Raw genomic sequence first — 18,305 nt, forward strand, 5'->3', positions numbered from 1 at the left:
CATTGAATGATGAAATTAAGACGTTATCGCCCTTTCCTAAACTGAGTGACACTTCACACAAAGTCCCACACGCTCGTCTGTGCTGGAGAAATGATCCGTTACCATGGATACTGATAGATGCATCACTCACACAGCTGTTGAGTTGTCTTTTGTTTCCCCTGGACGTGCACCGCCAATAACAGTGAGTGTGCTATACGTGACAGAACAGAGCGATGCTTTTCTCCTTTCATGTTCGCTTCCCTACACGTAAGGGCTGTGTTGGAGGAACCCCTGTTAAAATGTGTTAATGCGCCCTCTTCTATGGAACTGAAGAGCAAGCCAAGCTGTAAATAAACTGTTTTTCCTTTTAACACCCTGTTTCACTGAAACACACACAAACAGTGCATATCACATAAGCGTGTGAGCAACATGAGTTGAAGGAAAAAGTAATAGAGTATTTAATTTAGCGACTCTTCCTCAAAGTCAGTTTTCTTGCCCCATGAGCAGGTCTTGACAGCTTCTCTCTCTTTGCTCTTGCGCAACTCTGAGGCCACAATGTTAGCTTTCTGGGGACAAATTGTCAACTTGCGAAGCTCGATATTGGCAGTTAACCACAGTTGCGTGCACAGCGGTATTTCAAAGGCAAAGTCTGTTGAATACGAGCGTAGCGATACCTGGCAACAAACAGCGCTTCCTTTTTACACATGTGTTATCGCAAACTCCAACGTTTAGATGTTACATTTCATCGAAAATACATAAGTCCAGATGAAAGCCAGAACAAAGATGTGGAGAATATTTGAGCCCTGCTTATAACCCAAGGAGGATTCACAAATGCTACTTTACGAGACCAACAACAAGCCTGTAGCAACATTAGCAACCATTTAGTACTGATTACGACAAAAAACACTTCAACATCAAATCCACCTTAACTGTGGAAGACCACAGGAGATATGTTGTACTCTGATGAGACCAGGAAGTGAGGGGAACCGTTATCAAATGTCTTCACAGCAAACACTTAACATTTCAAGCATTAATAGAAAGCTGTTCCTACTCACACAACTAAGCTGTTCTGACTCGTTATATTACACGTTCTCAGCAAAAAAGAAGTCTTTAATTTTTAAAGGGTTAGAATGGCGTGATTCGTTTTTTTATCCGATGAAAACACCAAAACAACTGCATGTTAGGCCATGTGCATGAAAGAGCTTAAGTTCACTTGACGTCACATCAAAAAAAACATTTTCCAAAAGAGTTTTTCTACCCATTCTGGAGAACCCTTTTTGAAGAAGAGTTCAAGAGTTCTTTGTGAGACTAAGGGTTTCATTAAGAACCCTTTTCATCCTAAGAACCCCTTTTGGAAGGATGAGTTCTCCAAGGATTGTTGAAAGTAAGTCTGTTAAAAGATCCACCAAGATCCTACAAATACTATGTAGAGTCTTTCACAGTTCACGGGTGGTTCTAGGTAGAACCTTTAAATTGAGGTAGAACCCTCTGAAAGAGATTAAGATTGAACATTTATAAATGGTTCTACCAAAAAACAAAAAGGATTCTCCAATGGGGACGAGACAAAGAACCATATATAGGTCTATTTAACACCTTGTGTAGGATACATTGATTGACGTTTTTCTGTGATTCACAGGTACAATGCCAAAAATATGTATATATTTCACCACATACAGCTAAAACCTAGAGTTATGGTATTTTCATGGGATTTGCTGACACAAATATAGAATATCATCAAAATCACCCCTTGACGTTTGTTAGTGGCAACATCAAAATGAGACTATTGCTATAAACAAGGCAGTGCTAAAACTGAGTTATTCTATGAAACATCTAGTGATGAAATATTGCTGACGTAACCTTTACTATTTCACTGATTTCAAGGAATGTTCAACTATCCAACAGTGTCATGAGAACACTTCAAAGTTCCCTTGATTCTGCTGGTAGGTTATTTAATAAAATGCATTAACATAGACTTTAATCTCATCCTGCCTCCTTCATCCCTGATCACAGGCATGTTTCAGTACTAGAAGCCATGTCGCCATTTTGTTGTGGCTCTTTCAACAACCTTTCCACTTCCTGTGAGTCTACACTCTCTGGCCTGACCTCCTGTACTCTCTCTTTGTCTGTCTCATCCTCCTCCTCCTTAATCACCTCCTCCTTTGTCTCCTTCTCTTGCCCCTCTCTTGCTCCCTTCTCTTTGTCCTCATTCCTCTCTGCAGGCTTGCTGCAAACCTCTGTCTTGGCATCTTCCATCACTGTGATGCTGTCAAGCTTGTCCGCCGATGCTGAGGACTTGTTGCTGATGAACAGGAAGTTACAAGTGGCCAGAACCACGGCGGAGAGGACCACCTCGCTTCCTGCCAGCAGGAAGACCCACATGTAGTTCTTGGTGGCATCAAGAAGGCGTCCTGACGGCGAGACAGGGAAACAGATGAGAGGAGAAATAGAACAGGACTTACAGATATAATGTTGGTTTACATACTTCTTATGTTTAAACATCATACAACCCACAGTGGATTTGTCACAACAAGTCTGTCCAAGTATGGCATCAATGCTAACTGTATCTAATAATAAAAAGGTGAGAGGAACACACATATGGCTAGTTGCATGGATTCTGAGTTGGTGTGAGTATGATATGGTTGAGCAATCCAATACTGTACAGATAGATCTTTTGGGAATATGTACTAAGCGGAAACCTCTGGGTCCAAAACATGAAGCCAACACTAAAGTGCCCAAAACTACAATTCCTCAAATGGCCACTTGAGGCTGGTTCCAAAAGGGAGTCAATCCCCACAGACTCTATATAAGAAGTGGACAGTCGTCGTGACATCACCCATTGGTTTGTGGAATGACGTTTTGAAGCCTTGAGTTTGACAATTTCACCATCGTCATCTTGGATTACTGCCGACGCCATGTTGTTGTTTTTTCGCAACCAATGAACGAAAGCGACCTGTATACGGCTCTGGTAGCTTTTACAGTGTTCACTAATGGAATAAATCAAGTTAGAAGTAGAGTCATTTTCTCATAGATTTAAATGAAATTAGACTTCTGTTTGAAACCGGAGGAGATGCCTCCTACTGGTCAGTAGAGAGAATGCCATTTTTAGGACTTTTCTGCATCAGTTTCATGCGGCACAAGCGGAATAAAGACAAATGTACAGGGCATGAATGTTTATAAAACCCACCATTTAAATTAAACTAAAGCTGAAAGTAATGCACAATTAAGGGCGTGGTCGCTTTGCGTGACCGGGTTGCTACCACGGTGTCGCTACCACGGTGATGCTATCATAGCACAATTTAGTTTTTAGTTGTTCAAAAAGACACTGAACAGTTGGTGGCGCATCTTTTTTTTCCAGGATGCACATTTTAGATTTAGCTAGTTTTTTTTCAAGAGCCAAAATTAGCACCTATTGATATCACAGTGAAAGTAACCTACAGATGCATCTTGCTAGCCAAGCTATTACCTAGCTCCAACATTTTGTCACAATATGTTGACTTCTGGTTCCAAAAATCAAGATGGCAAGGGTCAAAATGCCAAATTTGAAAGTCCACAAACCAATGGTGCGATCACAGTGACGAAGTACACTTTTATATACAGGCTGTGGGTTAACCTACCTACAGTAAATACCCGCCGAAAGGCCTTTAAAATGAATGATGTCTTTGCGCTGACTGACCTGCACCAGGCGGCCCCACCAGTACAGCAATGGCCTCCATAAGCAGGACCAGGCCGATGGCACTGGAGAACTTCTCAGTGCCAACTATTGCCATGAGAACCTCAAACTGCAGAGCACCCACCATGCCGTAGGAGATGCCGAAGAAGATGCAGAAGACTACTAGCGATTCGTAGTCCTTGGCCTGGTAACACATTGAAATGCATTGTGAAGGAAGAGCAACCAGTTTGTGGACTTTCCAGATCCATAACAAGCAAGAATTCACCCACCTGTGATCCGACCAGGTCAGTGATTCCATTGAAGAGCATAGCGAAGCTGAAGAGATAGACGCAACGAGGACGCACCCATTTCAGTCCAGCAATCACGCCGCACGTGGGCCGTGCAAAAATGTCAATGAAGCCCAAAATGGTGAGTAGCAGAGCCGATTTGGTATCCTCATTCCCCAGCTCCTTGGCATAACTCACGATGAACACCGGGGGCACAAACAGCCCCAGAACCATGATGGACGCTGCCACAGTGTAGATGAGAAATCCGCAGTCTTTGAACACAGAGAAGTCCAGCAGGTTGGCTTTGGGCTTCTCCTTCTTCCCTGTACCTTCTTCTTTGTCTTGTTCCAGGTCCTTGGACTTGACTGCCTTGGGGGCGACCAGAGGTTTCATTAGGGCCCCGCACACGCAGCAGTTGAGTAGAATGCCACCCATGATGAGGAAGCCCCCCCTCCATCCGTACTGGTACTGGAGGACCTGGCCCAGTGGCGAGAGGCAGCACAGGGCTACGGGGCTTCCTGCCGCCGATAGCCCATTGGCCAGGGGACGCTTCTCACTGAAGTAGCGGTTGAGCATGATGAGAGATGGTTGGAAATTCAGGGCTAACCCCAAACCTGCAGCACAAGAAGGAACGCTTCTTATATTCTTTGATTTTCCTTATTCAAACATACATTTAGCCAACTAATACCATCAGATTTTTTTTTTTAAAGGATAACTACAACCTAAAATATTCACATATATTGGTCACAGACCAAAATATTGTCCACGCTTGCACGGGTGCAAGCCTAAGCGAGGTGTAGGTTTGTTCATTCATTCATCTCGGTGAGGGGAAGTCAGAATTTGCAATACAAACTTTCAGCAGACAGTCAGACCTGTGACGACCCCGATAGAGAGGTAGATGTGGATGATGCTGGTGGAGAAGGAGGCCAGGATCATTCCCAGAGAGGCAAAGAGGCCGCCCACCATCATCACTGGACGACAGCCGAAGCGGTTCACCAGGATGCTGCACAGAGGACCTGGATGAAGCGGAATGCAATCAGTCGAGCCGTGTTGTCTGGTTCTCATATGAGCGTGTGATACAGCAGGTAAATAAGACCGATTTGGATATTTTGAAAGTCATCTGACTCTGAGAGACGGTAAAGAAATCGGACTGTTCCTTTAAAGGTTCCATAAGTGAGATTTCCATGTCTCTTTAGATTATCAATCATGTTCTGGCGCTAAAGACAGTCTATGCAAGGACAAAATGTACATTTAAGTTTCAGCTAAACCTACTTAAGTTCCAGAGCTACTGGCCAAGTTTTTAATTTTTAGATTTTGTCTAAAATGTTGGTGCAATCAAGCTGAAAATATTTGGGCTTCATAGAAAATAAATACAATAAAAAATCAAAGGAAGACAAAACAAGATAACTTTTATTTGTTTTACAGTAAACACTATTTAGTTTAATCAAATCACAAAATAATAAAAATATTATTAATCAACACAAAAGAATATTAAAATCTTGATACACAAGTGGAATGACTTGAAAATATCTATAACACCCTCGTATTGGTATGGTTAATATGTAGTATTTCTTTCTTGCTATTCCTTTAATACCAACAGTAATGATACATTTCACAAAGTCTCAGCTCTGCCTGAAACTATATTTTGTTTTGCTGTCAGAGCAAGCAGGCGGCAGCTCACCTGTGCCGTAGAGCATGGCCAGCAGTATGGAGGAGATCCAGGCCGTGTCGCTGTATCCCACCCCAAACTCCCTGATCAGCTCTTTGAAAAACACACTGACCGCTTTAGGGAAAGCGTAGGAGAAACCTGTGATGACAAAACAGCCGGTGAGCACCGCCCAGCCCCACCCGCCGTCTGGAGCCTTCACCCCCTCTGCACCCACGTCCGCCGCCACGCCTCCCATGGTGATCTAGGGCTATGTTTGAATGGAAGCAGACAGAAAATCTAGAAGGAAAAAAAAGAAAATGAAGATAAGCAGTTGGATAGAGTTTATCTTCAAAGGTTCTGTGTCACAACATTCAGAGTGTTGATTTAGCAAACAAACAACTATTTGCTATGTAAAGACGAAGTGGAATTATGGCGTCCTGAGCAAAGAAAGCCACTACACCTCTGTGTGCGTTGTAATCTCGTGCTTTGTTTCCATCACGTAAGGTAGCTAATGGCTGACTGGAAGAGCTATAAACTCTTAAAAGGAATTGATTGACATGAATGAAGGATTGCCTCCACACAGCTCGCAACATGGCGACGGCCGACCGAGCGGTGCAAACAGCACAAAACAGTGCAAAAGACGGTGACAGTGTTTACCTGGGGAGGAAGCGGAGGATGGGCGATACGCTTCCGGGACGCCGCCGTCCGTGCAGAGCGTCGACAGTTAGCCAGTGGGGCAAACGCTCACTGGGATTCACATGCACTGAAATGCAGGCACGTCTAGACGAACAAAACACAGAGACAATTACAACACAAACAAGGGGAAAGTGACGCTGCATATGTCTTTACATAGCAATTAGTGGTTTGCTGCTACATGAATGCTCTGAATTGTGAATTTAGCGCCTTTGAAACTTTAGCTCTCGTTGCTGTTTTGTGCATTTAAAGCTCCAAGTGTGTAGATTATAGAACTCATGAAAACACAATGAAGGAGAGTGATCGCTCACAAGTGTCTATGCGCTCCCTTCAGAAATCTTCAGAGCCACGCATGGTGTGTAGCAGCGCTGATTGGCTGAGCAGTGGCGGAAGACACCCAATCAGGAACCAAAGAATCAGAGAGTGAAAGCGGTTCAAGAAACAGTATTTGTGTTTCTGTCTTCTAAACATCTGAAAAACATACATTTCTGTTGCTCCTGCCACGGCCGTCAAGCTTTCACTTCTCGCAAGGCGACAAATCATGAAGTTTACAACGATAGATTGGCGGATAGACGGCAGACATACCATCGAAATATTAAAAAGAGGAGACAAAAGAGGCTTCTCATTTCTCGCCTCTAGCAGAGTCGTTTTAAAATAAGAACCCCCATGAAAGGGATCACATGTGTGTACTTGAAGACCACTTATCATGCTACATGAGGCTAATGCTAACGCTAACATGCCCGGGGAAAATAATTGGCACCCCATCCCAAGGCACGGAAGTAGAGTAGAGCTAGTTAGTGGTATAAGTATTATAAGGACAAAACATAATCACACTCTTACTTCATTTTTATGTAACCTAGTGGGAAAGATGTTGTCACCACTAAAGCCAGTAGAGGGCACTGTACTTCAGAGAAAGCCAGCAAGACGCAAATAGCGAAGCAGGAAGTAAACTCCGCTGTATCAATTGACAAACTGGTGACGTATTGGTTGTTTTCCATGTGGGTAAATATGTCTTAAATGTTATTTCTATACAAAACAATCAAAAGATGTTCATTAATATGAGTGTATAGAAGTTAGGAAATGTATTGTATGTCGCTAAATGCGCCGATGGTGATTTAATTGGTCCGATTTTTACAAATTTTATTTACATGTGCTGAGTGTTCATGAGAAGACTGTAAAGATAATAATGTGTGTGTAACAGGTTTCCCTGTCACCCGGTGAGTCGCGGACAGAGGCAGCAACACAGCTTGAGGTAGTTTTAAATGTTCTTTATTCGCCACACACAAATACAGGCTCCTTGACAGCTTCGGCTTCCTCTTCCCCTCTCAGTCCCTCCTGCTCTTATTTGGGGAGAGACAGCCAGATTAACCCCAGCTGAGGCTGATTAACCCTCAGCCCCAGCTGAGACCGATCAGACATCATCCCGGCACTGTTCCCTGAACCACACCCCCGCTCCACCCACTCTACAGCTGAGTCTAACCACACCCCACTGCCACAGTGTGTCATCTTAAGACCATCCTACAGGGATACATTCTGTTATTATTCATGTTCGAGCACATTTACTGCGTGTCCATTGTACTGAAAATAATGTTTAATTTTTGTTATGTAGTGCTGTATGGGATGTCTGTAGTCGCCACATGTGCATTTGAGCTAGCACCAAGATAAAACGTAGTGAGTATATTGTGATATACTGCATAATTTCTCTTTATTAATCGACCAAATGTTTTATGTTGTTAAGTTCAGAGCTAACTGTATCGTATTGTTTGTTGTCTTTTATTTCTGTGTTAACAGAAGAGCTACCTCTACAGTTATTTATGCACCGAAAGTATGCACTTGAGTATTACACTGATTATTTGTACTGAGTGACAGTTTCAAGGCACTTTGAGTTAGTTAAGGCTTTAAGTCATTTCGTCAGATTGGGAAGTTTACTATATAGGTTAGTGACCCAGATTGGGGAAACGTGTTTAAGTGAGAATCTGTGTTCACAGTGTAACTGTCAATGTACTGTACACTCTTTGTTGAATCTAATACAAATTGAACATTGCAAATTAATTTAATACTTCTCTATTTCCTTAAGAGTAGTCGAGAAATAAAGATCCCTGAAGATAGTGTTGTGTCTGGTGTCTTATCAAGTTTCACCTGCCTACACATTTAAATGAATTTATTGTTTGGACAATGACAACCAGTAGAACGTTCTTGACTGACTTTAGGCCGCCACACACCGGAGAGGGACGAGTAAACACGAAAGTGCGAAATACTCGCCTGCAAATGTATTGTCATCGGTTCGATAAATATTAAGAATAAGTACATAGAAATAGACAATGTTCTTGCTGATGGTCTCGGTTACTTACGGAGGTCATATAGAGGCATCCATTTTTAACTCTAAGTTCCTCATTGTAACTTTAGGCTCGGACTGTGTATCCAAAGGGCTACAATTACTATTCAATTGAGTTTATTTTGTATAGCCTAAAATCACAAATTTGCCTCAGAGGGTTTTACAATCTGTATACATACGACATCCCTGTCCCAGGACCTCACATTGTATCAGGAAAAACAGGAAAAAACCTTTCACAGGGAAAAAGGGGAGAAACCTTTAGGAGAGCAACAGAGGAAGATACCTCTCCCCAGATGGACAGAAGCAATAGATGTGTACAGAATGAACAGCATTACAGCCTTACCACACATTCAATGAATATGACAGAAATGTATGAATAATTAGTAGTAGGCATGGACAACGATCTAGATTTCCACAATCCATGAAACAGAAGGAGGAGGGGAGGGGCGGGGGGCATCAGCGGGGCCAAAGCAGGAAGCTGGCCCACCGGCAGGAGGCATCAGACACAGCCAGGTCCAATGGACCCTATGAGACGTTAAGTCACAAAGACTCAAGGGGAGGAAGTATAGTTAGTAAGGTGTAATGGAGAGATGTAAATTCATCCATAAGAAGAGAGAGAAGAGGAGATAGGAGCTCAGTGTATCCTAAAACATCCCCCAGCAGCCAATACGCCTATAGCAGCATATCTAGTGGCTGGACCAGGGCAAACCTGATTCAGCCCTAACTATAAATCTACTCTTAAATGATAATAAGGAATTGCAGTAATCCTGTCTTGAAGTAACAAACGCATGAACCATTTTTTTCCCTGCATCTTTTTGAGACAAGATGTGCCAGATTCTTTTTTATTGTTACATAGATGAAAAAATGCAGTCCTTGAAATTTGCTTCACGTGGGAGTTAAAGGACAAGTCTCGATCAAAGATAACGACGAGATTCTTTACAGTGGTGTTGGATGCCAGGGCAATGCCATCTACAGAAACCACATCACCAGATAATTGATCTCTGTGGAGTTCAGGACCGAGTAAAATAACTTCAGTTTTGTCTGAGTTTAACATCAGGAAGTTGCAGGTCATCCATGTTTTTATGTCTTTAAGACATGCTTGAAGTTTAGTGAGCTGGTTGGTCTCCTCTGGTTTGATCGATAGATATAATTGAGTATCATCTGCATAACAATGAAAGTTTATGGAGTGTTTCCTGATAATGTTGCCCAAAGGAAGCATATATAAGGTAATTCAAATTGGTCTAAGCACAGAACCTTGTGGAACTCCGTGACTAACGTTAGTGGTCATTGAGGCTTCATCGTTTACAAATACAAATTGAGATCGATCTGATAGATAGGATTTAAACCAACTTAGTGCGGTACCTGAAATGCCAATCGACTGATCCAGTCTCTGTAATAGGATGTAATGGTCGATGGTGTCAAACGCAGCACTAAGGTCTAACAAAATAAGTACAGATGTAGTGGCCATTTGTCCAATAAATCAAAAACAAACATAAATCAAATTGCCACTGACGCACCATGGGTTTGTGGTTTACGCAGCCAAAAGAAAGCATTGTCGATTCAGGAATCCGTTTTCTGATGATTTATTTAACTAAACAAAACAAGCAAACAAACAAAAGAACAAAGGAACTCCTAACGCTGCCTCTCCTGCGCTGGTAAAAAACCATAGGCCTACCCAGGTGCATGCTGGTTCTGTACCTGCCTACTCCTATATATAACCACAGGTGCCCACAGTGTTACCCAATTAACGAATAAATGAACAACCAAAAGCCTAAATATATCTAGACGACAACAACAAAGAATTCAAATAAACTAAAAACTATCAAAAGAAAAAGCTATTCTAATATATCAAAACATCTAACCTAAATAAGCAAACAACCTGAATGATTAAACTACTTGTCACTAAAATAACTAAATACTAATATCAAATAAATAGCTCCTACAACAGAGATGAGTCCTTTATCAGCACTAAGGTCTAACAAAACAAGTACAGAGATGAGTCCTTTATCAACCTGTCCTTATCCTTCTAGACCTTTCCGCTGCCTTTGACACAGTGAACCACCAGATCCTCATGTCCTCCCTCCAGGACCTGGGTATCTCAGGCACCGCGCTCTCACTCTTCTCATCCTACCTCACCGACCGCTCTTACCGGGTAACCTGGAGAGGATCTGTGTCTGAGCCCTGTCCTCTGACTACTGGGGTCCCTCAGGGTTCAGTCCTCTTCTCTTCTCTCTGTACACCAACTTTCTTGGCTCTGTCATTCGCTCGCATGGCTTCACCTACCACAGCTATGCTGACGACACCCAACTGATCCTCTTGTTTCCCCAATCCGAAACACAGGTAGCAGCACTAATCTCTGCCTGTCTGACCGACATCTCTCAGTGGATGTCCGCTCACCACCTGAAAATTAACCCGGACAAGACTGAACTTCTCCTTCCAGGAAAAGGCTCTCCCACCCACGACCTGACTATTAACTTCAACAACTCAGTGCTGGCTCCGACTCTGACTGCCAGGAACCTCGGTGTGACACTCGACAGTCAACTCTCCCTGACTGACAACATTACCGCAATAACACGCTCCTGTAGGTACATGCTGTACAACATCAGGAGAATACGACCCCTTCTCACTCAGAAGGCGGCACAGGTTCTGGTCCAGGCTCTGGTCAGCTAGACTATTGCAACTCCCTCCTGGCAGGTCTACCTGCTAATGCCATTCGACCTCTACAGCTCGAAAAACACATCTTTTTCGACTATACCTTGAATAGGGAAGGTAGAGCCGTAGTAGCACTCTAGTAGCACTTAAATGTCCCTTACCGATAGCACTTTGTTGTTTAGCACTTTAGTAGCACTTAAATGGCACATACGGATAGTACTCTGTAGTTTAACGTTATTGAAGAAATTGTACTTGCTTGATTCTTGTTGTTCTGAGTTTGGACTCATGGTTTAATGCACTTATTGTAAGTCGCTTTGGATAAAAGCGTCAGCTAAATGACATGTAATGTAATGTAATGTAATCAACCCTAACTCACAAGCTGAGCGCCGCTGTGTTGGAGTTTTCCCCGGGGAACGAGAGGGTCGCCTCCCTGAGCCTACGGGTTGCGGGGAGTAAGGCTCTGACTGTTGTTTGTGCTTATGCACCGAACAGCATTTCGGAGTATCCGGCCTTCTTGGAGTCGGTGGGAGGGGTCCTGGAAAGGGCGCCGCCTGCCGACTCCATAGTTCTCCTGGGAGACTTCAACGTTCACGTGGGCAATGACAGAGAAACCTGGCGGGGCGTGATTGGGAGGAACGGCTTGCCCGATCTGAACCCGAATGGTGTTTTGTTGTTGGACTTCTGTGCTAGCCACAGTTTGTCCATAATGAACACCATGTTCGAACATAAGGTGGCTCATAAGTGTACCTGGTACCAGAACACCTTAGGCCGGAGATCAATGATCGACTTTGTAATCGTATCATCTGATCTGCGGCCGTATGTCTTGGACACTCGGGTGAAGAGAGAAGCAGAGCTGTCAACTGATCACCACCTGGTGGTGAGTTGGATCAGATGGCGGGGGACTCGGCTAGAAAGACCTGGCAAGCCCAAACGTGTAGTGAGGGTGAACTGGGAACGTCTGGCAGAGGATCCTGTCCGGGAGGTCTTCAACTCCCACCTCCGGAAGAACTTCTCACAAATCCCGAGGGAGGCTGGGGACATGGAATCCGAGTGGACCTTGTTCAAAGCCTCTTTTGTGGACGCGGCTGCTCGGGGCTGTGGCCGGAAGGTCATCGGTGCCTGTCGTGGCGGCAACCCGAGAACCCGGTGGTGGACACCGGGGGTGAGGGAAGCCGTCAAACTGAAGAAGGAGGCCTTTCGGGCCTGGCTGGCCCAGGGGTCTCTTGAAGCAGCTGACGGGTACCGGCGGGCCAGAAGGGCTGCAGCGGCGATGGTCGTGGAGGCTAAAACTCGGCCATGGGAGGAGTTCGGGGAGGCCATGGAGAAGGACTTTCGGTTGGCCTCAAGGAAGTTCTCGCAAACCATTCGACGGCTCAGGAAGGGAAAGCAGGGTCTACCCCAGGCTGTTCTCAGCAGGGGGGGGGGGGGGAACTGCTGAACCGGACTGGACATCGTCGGGCGGTGGAAAGAGCACTTTGAGGAACTCCTAAACCCGGCCAACATGTCCCCGGGAGAGGGGGCAGCGCCGGAAGACTTTGGGGTGGTTTCACCCATATCCCTGGCAGAGGTCGCTAAGGTAGTCAAAAAGCTCCTTGGTGGCAAGGCGCCAGGGGTGGATGAGATCCGCCCTGAGATGCTGAAAGCGCTGGACATTGTTGGGCTGTCTTGGTTGACACGCCTTTTCAGTGTCGCATGGGGGTCGGGAACAGTGCCCATGGAATGGCAGACCGGGGTGGTGATTCCCATCTTCGAACTGTGCTCGAACTATCGTGGTATCACACTGCTCAGCCTCCCGGGAAAAGCTTATGCCAGGGTGCTGGAGAGGAGGCTCCGACCGCTTGTCGAACCTCAGATTCAAGACGAACAGTGCGGATACCGTCCCGGTCGTGGAACAGTGGACCAGCTCTTTACCCTCGCAAGATTACTGGAGGGGTCCTGGGAGTTTGCCCAACCAGTTTACATGTGCTTTGTAGACCTGGAGAAGGCTTTTTCGACCGGGACCCTCAGGGTTTTTTGTGGGGGGTGCTGCGGGAGTATGGGGTGCCGGACCCGTTGGCACGGGCCATCCGGTCTCTGTACGCCTGCAGTAGGAGCTGTGTTCGTCTCCTCGGTAGTTAGTCAGACACGTTCCCGGTGGGTGTTGGCCTCCGCCAGGGCTGCCCTTTATCACCGGTCCTGTTCGTGACCTTCATGGACAGGATATCTAGGCGCAGCCAGGGGGCGGAGAGGATCCGGTTCGGGAGTCTTGGGATCACCTCTCTGCTGTTTGCGGATGATGTGGTCCTGTTTGCCTCCTCGGACCGTGACCTCCAGCATTTACTGGGGCGTTTTGCAGCCGAGTGCGAAGCGGCAGGGATGAGAGTTAGCACCTCCAAATCTGAGGCCATGGTGCTCTGCCGGAAACCGGCGGATTGCTCCCTCCAGGTGGGGACAAACTGCCTACCCCAAGCGAAGGAGTTCAAGTATCTCGGGGTCTTGTTCACGAGTGAGGGTAAGGTGGAGCAGGAGATCGACAGGCGGATCGGTGCGGCTGCAGCAGTAAAACAGGCGCTGTACCGGTCCGTCTTGGTAAAGAGGGAGCTGATCCGGAAGGCAAAGCTCTCCATTTACTGGTCGGTCTACGTTCCAACCCTCACCTATGGTCACAAACTCTGGGTCGTGACCGAAAGAACGAGATCTCGGATACAAGCGGCCGAAATGAGCTTCATCCGTAGGGTTGCCGGGCTCAGATAGGGTAAGGAGCTCGGACATCGGGGGGGGGAGCTTGGAGTCGATTCGCTGCTCCTTCGTGTCGAAAGGAGTCAGCTGAGATGGTTCGGGCATCTAGTCAGAGGAAGGGAAGGTTAGAGATCGGTCTGTAGTTAGCCAACACCTCTGGATCAAGAGTGGGCTTTTTCAGGAGTTGTTTAATTAGAGCTACTCTGAAGGAATGTGGTACATGGCCTGTTAGCAAAGACACATTGACAATATCCAACAGAGAGGTGCCAATTACAGGCAAAATGTCTCGAAGCAGCCTCGTTGGGATGGGGTCCAAGAGACAGGTAGAAGGTTTAGAAGTAGAAACCGTTGATAATTGGTCTAGGTTAATGGGAGAAAAGCCATCCAAATATACACCAGGGTATACAGATGTTTCCAAGGCAACTCCACTTCAGGACAGATCGGCACTGGCTGAGGGAGATCATCAATCTTGCCTCTCATAGTTAGAATCTTTTCATTGAAGAAGTTCATGAAGTTATTACTACTGAGGTCTATAGGAATACATGGCTCCACAGAGCTGTGACTCTCTGTCTGCCTGGCTACAGTGCACTGCCTGGGAGTGTTCTTATTTTTTCTATTACTGATGAGTAATAGGCTGCTCTGGCAATACATTATGGAGGGCCTATGTTTTAAGACCATCTCGCCAAACTAAGCGTGATTCTTCCAGATTGGTGGAACGCCATATGCTTTCAAGCTTTCATGATGTTTGCTTTAGTTTGCAGGTCTGAGGGTTATACCAGGGAGCAAACCTCCTTTGCCTCACCGTCTTCTTCTTCAGAGGGGCAATCGAGTCTAGTGTCATTCAGTAATGCAACTGGAAACACCCACAAGCAAATCAAATGAGCATTGTCCTAATACTCATGAACCGACCTCTAAACTTATAATCCTTTTCAATCAATCACAAAAAAACTAAACTATGAACTAACTATATACAATTTTAGGCAAGAAATTGGTCAAATCTACAGATGTGACCTCATTTGAACGCAGCAGTGGAACATGTATACGGATTCTCACATTTTCCCTCATAGCCTCCAGTATTTCCAAGCCAGCAGTAACAGCAAGTGAGAAAAACTGCACCCTATTAATCTTAGTAATGGGCCAGCACTGACTGATTTATACTTCCAAAGAGTCTCTGGAGCCAAACGTGGCTTTTGACCACCACAACCTCAATAAGCAGGTTCATGTATAATATATGTATGCCAGTATATTCTCTCTCTCTCTCTCTCTCACACACTCTCTCGACACTTACCTTCCGTTTGGACAGCGAAGGAAACAGCCGGCGGCTCAGGAGGTTAATTTACAACCTCACGAAGACCCCAAGGAGCGAGTTGTGTGGTATCAAATGCATGCTGGGCGATCCAGTGTCTCCGGGTAACATTAATATTTTAGGCCTCACTGATGGGAATGTGACGTGACATTGCCCCCTGTCCCCCCCAAAGTCATACAACTTTATTGTTGGGGATATTGTTTGCACTGTATTATCTAGTTTAATAAAAAACGTCCTCTGAGTCTCCTTGGAAATCACACTCGGTGCCAGAAATCTAACTGATGGATGCTGCATTCGCTTGTTCAGCAAACAACTCAGGTACACTGTCGGATTTTGTAAAAGCAAACCCAAAGCCCTGAATTTTAAACATCAACAGTGTGCTGGCAATGTGGAGACAGCATTGAATGCACCTGTAGACATTGAAGGCCGTGTAACCCATTGATATGTATAGCATTTTATATCGGCTGGTCATAAGCCGGAGCCAATCTCTTATATTAGTAGCATTCTTAACCCAGAAGGACACGTCAGAAAGGGTAAGAATGTGCCAATATATATATAGCTCAGTTGAGTTTGGCCAGACTTCATCTTTGCAGTAAATTGCAGCAATTCAACATTTTAATATCAAGACTGGAATTAACCCTCATGTGTAATATGAAAGGTGTCGCTCGTAGTAACAAACCCACAGACAGCTATCAACCGAAACTACAGATAAACCCACGGTGCACTATATCTGCTTAGCAGTAAAGAAACATAGTTAGAGACCAGCTGGGCAACTTAGTGGAGCATTTAGCAGATGAAGAGACAGATATTTCCCCCATGAGTTGGTGGAGACCCAAAACAGAGCTAAAAGAGATTATGAATGTTAATGCTGCTTTGTTTCTGCTTGATGTGTAAATAAGGAATTGCTTGCTAAGATATTTCCTTTATTTTCATAAGGCAATAATATGTGTTGAAGAAATGTGGCTTTATATATAGGCTGAAAAAAAAAGCTTCATGCAGCAACAACAAATTATAGGCCTGTACTATAAGTAGGTAAGTAGTTACCAGTCACAAAAATCCAGTTCACAAAAAAATTGAGAATTACAATAATGTCGGATTCCGTTTCCATCACGCCACTTGAGAGCCAACATGACCCTTTCCACTATTAATTTCTCTAGTTGAATTCATACTCTATAAGAAGTTGAGGTAGTTGTCGTGACATCACCCATTGGCTTGTGGACTGCCGTTTTGAAGCCACGAGTTGGGCGATTTCGCCGTTGCCATGTTGTTTTTTTGGCAACCAATGAACGGACGTTACCATATATACTCTGGTAGCGGTAACAAAGTGTCATTCACAGTAAGCCCGCCCTAAAGCATACCCTGCTTTATGGTCTATTTGACTCTAAATGGACCATAATGTACTAAGAAGACATAAAACTAGAGATTGAGACCATAAACTCATTTATCATCGTTTACTGAGGGAATAAATCAAGAGATAAGTAGTCATCAGTACAGTCGCCCCCCTGCTGGTCAGTAGAGATAATGCATCGGCTTCACTTGGCAGACCCTGAGGTTGCCCCCTGGTTAAATTAGAGAATATGTGATTTCAAAATAAAAGTTGTTTTTGTTTTGAGACTAAAACAGCCAATCCACTGAGGTGAACTAACGTCACAACACACAGCATCCCCGCACTCCGGAGAGCCATCAGTACTCTTTATGTCACAACGTGTACAGCCGGCTGGCAGCGTGCGAAAAATAGATGAACGAAAAAAAGAAAATGCCGCGATGTGACGGACAGAACGGGAACCCGATATTACAAATGCCGCATGAAGTCAGAATCCACGCAGTAATTGTTCTTACCTCCTCCAGCTTCCTGCACCCAGTCTCTCGCCGGGTGATGATGCTGAGCTCGCGCGTCTCCTCTCTACGCAGGTCTGCCAGCGGACCATCAGCTGGGCAACGAGGAGCGGCGCTCCTGCTGCGGGGTCCTAACGCCTCCATATTCGGGGTCCTAACGCCTCCATATTCAGCGTCCTCACGCAGCAGTGACCAATGAGAGCACCGCCTATTTCTGCTCCTTTGTTTTATTTAAAGGGGAGACCGAGATGTGTCGGGGAGAAGGGTTTCCAACCAGAGCGATTTCAAGGTCAATGGATAGCTTTAAATGGTGGGCTTCAATAAGAGTAAAAAGTGCATGAATTTACATCTCTCCATTGCACCTTATTAACTCTGCTTCCTCCCCGGAGTCGTTGTGCCTTCACGTCTCATAGGGTCCATTGGACCTGGCTGTGTCTGATGCCTGGTGAGCCGGCCTCATGCGTTGGCCCTCCTCTCTACCTCCTTCTGTTTCATGGATTGGAGGTCCATTCATACATTGTCATATTCATGTAATGTGTTTATGTAACTCTGTAATGCTGTTCATTCTGTACACATGACATCTATTGCATCTGTCCACCTGGGGAGAGGGATCCTCTTATGTTGCTCTCCTGAAGGTTTCTTCCCTTTTTTCCCTGTGAAAGGTTATTTTTGGGGAGTTTTTCCTGATTCGATGTGAGGTCCTGGGACGGATGTCGTATGTGTACAGATTGTAAAGCCCTCTGGGGCAAATTTGTAATTTGTGATATTGGGCTATACAAATTAAACTGAATTGAATTGAAAATGTATAAAAGGTCAACCTGCCTATCAAACAAAACAAAAACAAATCCTGAGTTAGCATCTCAAAATAATGACTTTGTATTTCTAAATTATGACCCAGTAGGCTTTCTTAAACAGACGTAACTCAAAATAATGATTTAGTATCTTAAGTTATTTTAAAAATTGAGATTCTCATTATCCTGAGATACTAACTCAGGATCTCAGAATAAGTAATAAACATTATATATATATACACACACACTAAGTAATTATTTTTGACATTAAATGTTGACAAAGTAAATATTTTGAGATACCTTTTTTTTTGTGGATACAACTATTATTTTAAGATATTACTTTAGTATTTTGAGATGCTCACTCATAATTTTGTGATGGTTTCTCATGATTTGGGTTCCCATCCCCGGCCT

General features: G+C 44.7%; 1 protein-coding gene across 2 annotated transcripts; it reads right to left on the reverse strand.

Moving 5' to 3' along the window:
* Positions 1–1,071: 1,071 nt before the first annotated feature.
* On the reverse strand, positions 1,072–17,514 carry si:ch211-234h8.7 (uncharacterized protein LOC561627 homolog). Of its 2 annotated transcripts, XM_034538775.1 has the most exons (8): positions 17,107–17,512; positions 6,568–6,632; positions 6,221–6,343; positions 5,597–5,860; positions 4,788–4,931; positions 3,919–4,529; positions 3,653–3,833; positions 1,072–2,387 (listed from the first exon to the last, which is right to left on the reverse strand). In XM_034538775.1, the coding sequence occupies exons 4-8, from the start codon at positions 5,817–5,819 to the stop codon at positions 1,984–1,986; spliced, it is 1,563 nt and encodes a 520-aa protein (XP_034394666.1). In that variant the 5' UTR covers positions 5,820–5,860; positions 6,221–6,343; positions 6,568–6,632; positions 17,107–17,512; the 3' UTR covers positions 1,072–1,983. The 2 variants fall into 2 exon arrangements, with proteins under 2 accessions (XP_034394666.1, XP_034394665.1); XM_034538774.1 differs by lacking the exon at positions 6,568–6,632 and having other exon boundaries at positions 1,984–2,387; positions 17,107–17,514.
* Between the last annotated feature and the right edge of the window lie 791 nt (positions 17,515–18,305).

Source organism: Cyclopterus lumpus, chromosome 8 (assembly GCF_009769545.1).
Source record: "Cyclopterus lumpus isolate fCycLum1 chromosome 8, fCycLum1.pri, whole genome shotgun sequence".
Lineage (NCBI taxonomy): Eukaryota > Metazoa > Chordata > Actinopteri > Perciformes > Cyclopteridae > Cyclopterus > Cyclopterus lumpus.